General features: G+C 46.3%; 1 protein-coding gene across 1 annotated transcript; it reads left to right on the top strand.

Moving 5' to 3' along the window:
• Positions 1–208: 208 nt before the first annotated feature.
• On the top strand, positions 209–5,866 carry LOC142068296 (keratin, type I cytoskeletal 14-like). Its single transcript, XM_048829866.2, has 8 exons — positions 209–804; positions 2,305–2,387; positions 3,145–3,301; positions 3,820–3,981; positions 4,090–4,215; positions 4,315–4,535; positions 5,190–5,221; positions 5,513–5,866. Exons 1-8 carry the CDS (start codon positions 274–276, stop codon positions 5,608–5,610), a joined length of 1,410 nt encoding a protein of 469 aa, XP_048685823.1. The 5' UTR covers positions 209–273; the 3' UTR covers positions 5,611–5,866.
• The last annotated feature ends 134 nt before the right edge of the window (positions 5,867–6,000 follow it).

Below are 6,000 nucleotides of genomic sequence, written 5' to 3'. Positions count from 1 at the left end.
AAGACACCCTGGGTGAGCTAAACAGTTTCTAGTGAAATGTGACAAAAGCATGAACACATCAAGGAGAAAAATGATGACTCTGTAAGTTGGCTCAGACTTTAAGGGTGATGAAAACCCTCGGGAATGTGAGAGAAAAAAGGACCTAGCAGTGGCAACGCCCCCTGTTGTGGGTATAAAAGTTGCTTGGAGTCAGGGAACCTAGCAGCACTCTCCTTCTTTCACAACTGAGCTGGGTGACTCTCTTGGGCGTTAGATCCTCAACCACCTTTCACCATGACCACCAGCGTCAGGCAATATTCCTCATCTACATCCCTAAAGGGGATAGGTGGGTTAGGTGGATTAGGAGGTGGCTCCTCACGGGTTTCCTCAGTGCATCTTGGAGGTCCCTACAGAGCCCCAAGTATCCATGGGGGATCAGGTGGCTTTTCTGTCTCCTCTTCTAGGTATGTCTCTGGAGTAGGAAGTAGCCTGGGTGGTGGCTATGGGGGGGGCTACAGTAGTAGCTTTGGAGGTGGCTATGGGGGTGGCCTTGGAGGTGGCTGTGGGATCGGCCTTGGTGGTGGCCTTGGTGGTGGCCTTGGTGGTGGCTTTGGAGGTGGTGATGGCATTCTCCCTGCGGGTGAGAAGGAAACAATGCAGAACCTGAACGACCGCCTGGCTACCTACCTGGACAAGGTGCGTGCTCTGGAGGAGGCCAATACCGATCTGGAGATTAAGATCAAGGAGTGGTATAAGAAGCAGGGACCTGGTCCTGACCGTGACTACAGCCCATATTACAGGACAATTGAAGACCTGAGGAGCAAGGTATGACACTATTGTTAAAAAGGTCTGATGTGTCTTGTCTGAAACTCTTCTTTAAACTGGCACAGGGGCACTGAATAATAATTCTGTAACTAAAAGCTGGCAATAAAAGGCAACCCAGTTGTCACCTGTGCCAGATATCAAGGAAGGGGATTTAGTAATTTATCAACTTCAATTTTTTAATTACATTCCTCCAGAAAGACCAAACGGTGTATTTCTTAGGATTTGACTCTATGAAACAGACATAAGAGGCAGTAAAGCAACAGCAGAGTCTTATCTACACTGGCCTGTGCTGATAATATGGTACAGCTTGAATACTCTATAAACAAACTAATCTATAGGTAATGCAAAGCAGGATAGACTTAGTATTATTGTATATGCACAGAATCAAAGAATTTGCAATCTCCTCTCAATTGCTGTAGCTCGTTAGTACTAAGCTGAGTGCAGAGGGTTAAAAAGGAAAAGGTGGAAGGATTGATAAATTCCCACAGCCTTCTTCCAGGAATGATCAATGCAAGGCCTGACTTCTTCCATAATCTCAAAATCTGGAGCATTTGGAGCAATTTTTCTCCATTCTGATTTGGTTTCCTGGCTTCACATCTTGAGAGGAAAGCCCCAGAATTGATTTTTCCCCTCCTACTGTCATTATTGATCACTTACAAACTGTCATTAGTAAACATAACGGAATCGGAGGCAAGCAGAAGCAGAAAGCCTCAGCCATGCAGGGGCAGGAGCAAACTAGAAACATTATTCCCTGGGGTTGGATTATCTGTATCTGAGTATGTATCACAAAAATCAGATATAATGAGCATCTGCTCACTACTCTTTGTTCAGCTTCTGCAACAATCCTCATCGTGATGATTTAACTGGGAATTGGTCCTGCTTTGAGCAGGGGGTTGGACTAGATGACCTTCTGGGGTCCCTTCCAACCCTGATATTCTATGATTCTATGATCGTAGGAGTGAGTTAGTGTGAATGAGCTCCATTACAGAATAAATGGACACAGGTTTTGCCATACAAGAGCACACTATGGGTCCAACCATACTGCCTGTGGCAGTCACCAATACCTGATGTTTCCGAGGATGGCTAGTCTCCCCTCCCCCTCCAATATTCCTGCTATGACAATTACACACAGCAATACATGGGGTGGGGAGGAGGGAAAGAAGGTTGGTTCTTTCTTGACCCATGTGGGATCAGCAAATGCCCTGAAGCATGAGACTGAGTGCCCTTATCAGGCCTTGCACATACTCAGATATTATCATGCTGCCTTTTGCAATTCGTCCCAAGGGATAAGCAGGAAAGTACAGGCAGACACTGCTCAGTCTAACTCAGCACTCTTGCATTTCTCCATGGTACAGCTCGGTAAATCCCTCTACAGGAAATTCAGTGCTGCTCCTGGCCCATCCCTAACATTTACCCCTGCTTGGATCCCACAATCAGCCAACAACATGAAGAGCTTTGGAGGCTTCTTTCCCACTTGCTCTTTTGCTCTCTTTCCCCCAGATCCTTGCTGCCACTGTTGACAATGCCAGCCTCCTCTTGCAGATCGACAATGCTAGGCTGACAGCTGATGACTTCCGAACCAAGTAAGTGATGCTCTCCCTGGGGGTCAGATCCGTATGGGGATCCTTTTGTGCATGTCAAGCTTCCTCACATGTGTCATGACTGGAAAAGAGGGAGAGTTCCTCTCTAAGAGGGAACTTCCTATTCATTTCCAATGAGACAACTGACACAATGAGGAAAAATCACTGACAAACAAGGCATTTAAAATAAATATGTATTTTGCAAAGCAAATAGGGACTAAAATCTTGGGAAATGTCTTTCTTCCAGTAGAACCTATCTTATTTTATTTAGTTTGCATGTAGGACTTGATCTAATTTATATATCACTCAGAACACATAGGCCTGGGGCAATGGTGCTACCAGTAATTTAATGGAGGTGAGTTACACATCTAAACAGAAGCACCCATCTCAGGGCTGGATATAGAATATACCCCAAAGCTGCCAAGTAAAGTTACTAGTCTTAGCAGAGACTTGAGCAACCAGCGCTGTTCCACTCATTGGACACTGCACCTCACTCACTGTGTCCCTCATGCACCCAAACACCCACGCAGCACAGAAAGTTATAAAAAATTGAAAGGATGACAGTGGACAAAAAAGGGGTGACAACTCCGTAGTAGCAGCCGCGTTAGTCTGTATCCACAAAAAGAACAGGAGAACTTGTGGCACCTTAGAGACTAAAAAATTTATTTGAGCATAAGCTTTTGTGGGCTACAGCCCACTTCATCCGATGCATAGAATGGAACGTATAACTCCGTAGTGAGCACCCTTTTTGTGCTTGAAGGTTTGAGACGGAGCAGGCCCTGCGCATGAGTGTTGAGGCTGACATCAACGGCCTGCGTAGAGTCCTGGATGAGCTGACCCTGGCCAGAGCTGACCTGGAGATGCAGATCGAAAACCTGAAGGAGGAGCTGGCTTATCTCAAGAAGAATCATGAAGAGGTGAGGACGAAACCAAGCACAAAGGAGGGGATTTATAAGTTGTAGCTAAGGTACAATGAAAATCAGGCCAATCAGCAGGGCTATTTCCAAGCATTAGGGTTGTTGGGAGGGCATTTGGGGATAAAGAAGTGGGGAATAATTCATTCTGGACAGCAACATGTCCTCTGTAGGCCCCAGGTCAGACTCATGCACCACTTATCCTTTCAGTAGCTTCCATTGGGGCCAAGCCAGGATCTACAGCAACCTGCTTCCCAGGCTGCGGATCCACCTGTTGTTTGGGATTTAGTCTCTGGACACAGGCAACTGAATCCCCAAATGGAGATTTCTTAGAAAATTATTTTTATTATTTTACTTGTTGTTGACAGTTAGGGTCACAGTTCCAAGGTGCTGAACAAACACACAGTAAGAGATGGTCTCTTGTCTAAAAAGCCACAAATTGGGAAAACCTCCTCAGATGCACTGCAGTGGGTCTGTATAGTTAAGATGCAGATGAACATAGCGTGTCTCTCTTGTCACAGGAAATGAATGTACTACGGAGCCAGCTGGGTGGAGAGATCACTGTGGAGATGGACGCTGCTCCTGGGGTTGACCTGACCAAGATCCTGGCTGACATGAGAGAGCAGTATGAGAGCTTGGCAGAGAAGAACCGTAAAGAGGCCGAGCAGTGGTTCTTCACCAAGGTGCGCAATGCCTGAATGAAGAGAAGCACTTTCCTGACACTCATGGGTGGGGGCAGAGCTCTACACACATCATTCGTGCAGTAACTAGATTGTTTCCCCTTGTTGCAGACGGAAGAGCTGAACCGAGAAGTAGCCATGAACACGGAACAGTTGCAGAGCGGCAAGTCGGAGATCACGGAACTAAGACGCACCGTCCAGGGCCTGGAGATAGAGCTGCAGTCCCAGCTCAGCATGGTACGTGCTACTGGCTTCCCAGGGAGACACACACAAGGGCAGGCACAGAGATGAGTGAGCCCCTCACTGAATTCTTTTCCCTCAACTCTCCATTCCCAGAAAGCCGCTCTGGAAGGCACCTTGGCAGAGACAGAAGGCCGCTATGGCGCCCAGTTGGCACAGCTCCAGGTCCTGATCACTAGCGTGGAGGAGCAGCTGGCCGAGCTCCGATGCGACATGGAGCGCCAGAATCATGAGTACAAGATTCTCGTGGACGTCAAGACGCGCCTGGAGCAAGAGATTGCCACGTACCGCCGCCTGCTGGAGGGCGAGGATACCCAGTACGTAAAGGGAGTCGCTGAGATAGAGTGCCATGGGGCAGAGCTGGCTAATAATGACATAGCTAAACAGCTGAATAATCTGTGTCCCTAGATACTCATTTAAATAAATAATCCAGATTCCTAGGTAGTTGTGAAGAAGACCCGTAAGTGATGGTTCAATGGTTTATCCCATAATGGTTTATCCCATTACCATCCTCAGTGAGAACCCTGTCCTGGGAGGTATTTATTGTCTGAATTATGGAGTGTAACATAACATTTGGAGAGGTAGCATTGTCTAGTAGCTATGTGAAAACTCTAGTTTTCAGGGCTTTTGGGGTCTATTCCTGGCTTCTTCAGCGACTGCATGACCCTGGGAAAGTAGCTAATAACACTAATCAACCTCACAGGAGGGTTGAGAGGTTAATATAATGTGTCTAAATCCCTTCACACCCTGAAAATCCTTCCAAGATCAAATGTTCTGCTCAAACCTTTACTCTAGACAATTTCAAGGAGAGGACATTGGGGACCTGCAAGTCGACATAATAATGAAATTAATCAGACTTGTGTCAAAATAATTATTTCTCCCCATAAGAGGCCTGGACCTTTGTTATCTCACTGAGCCCTGGCCTCTGGGGTCTATATTTCTAATTTTCTTTCTTTTTTCTCCTATTGTAGCATTGCCTCCCAGTACGCTGCAGCAAAAGAAGGTAGGAATTTGTCTTATCTGAAGTAATGATCACACATTTCTGCATCACATCCTTAGCAAGCTTCTTTCCATAGGATCTCATTCATTAGTGGGTGCAAAACTGGAATGACCTGGAATGATTCCTCTGAAATATTGAAGATATTATTAAGAAAAGTATTTGTGTAAAATGGAAAACAGGATATGCATTTATGACACTCAATTCTGCAGATACACTAGCTAGGATAAAAATTCCAAAGGCTGATCAGATCCTTAGGACAGCTGATAGTTTCTTCTATCTCTTTCTCCCTTGTAGTGTCCACGACCACCCGACAAGTCCGTACAATTGTTGAGGAAGTCCAAGATGGAAAGGTGATTTCTTCCCGTGAGCAGGTCCATCATTCCCCCCGCTAAGACTACACACCACTCCACAGGCCCCAGTCCTGAGCACCTTGGATGCATCAATATACAGATTGTCACAGAAAAGGAAAGAAGACTCCAGTCCATGTGCTGTAGATGTCACACTGTCACCGAGGCTGTGGAGGACTGGGCTCCATTAGTGTGTTCCTTCCCTTTTCATTCTGCCTCTGTTTCCCTCACCCTTGCCTGAGTGCTATCCTGTGCTCTTCCCATAAATGTCAAATAAAACTTATCTTCTCATTCATGCAAACTAGAGTCTTGTCTTGGTTGTTCTAGGGGACTGACGACACAGGCTCTCTAGGGGGAGATTGGTGCTGTTTGCTAGAGCTTCCATCAGCATTCGTGGGCAGCTAGAAGAAGGAATTGTTCAGATGGTCATTACAA

The sequence above is a fragment of the Caretta caretta genome, chromosome 27 (genome assembly GCF_965140235.1).
Source record: "Caretta caretta isolate rCarCar2 chromosome 27, rCarCar1.hap1, whole genome shotgun sequence".
In the NCBI taxonomy this organism is placed as follows: Eukaryota; Metazoa; Chordata; order Testudines; family Cheloniidae; genus Caretta; species Caretta caretta.
Note: the sequence above shows the minus strand (reverse complement) of the source record. Positions and strands in the feature narration are given on the sequence as shown.

Excerpts from the sequence above, each read along its gene's own strand:
- LOC142068296 (XM_048829866.2), top strand. The coding sequence starts at position 274 with ATGACCACCAGCGTCAGGCAATATTCCTCATCTACATCCCTAAAGGGG. Across the intron at positions 805-2,304 it reads TTGAAGACCTGAGGAGCAAG|ATCCTTGCTGCCACTGTTGA; the intron begins GTATGACACTAT and ends TCTTTCCCCCAG. Across the intron at positions 4,536-5,189 it reads CTGGAGGGCGAGGATACCCA|CATTGCCTCCCAGTACGCTG; the intron begins GTACGTAAAGGG and ends CTCCTATTGTAG.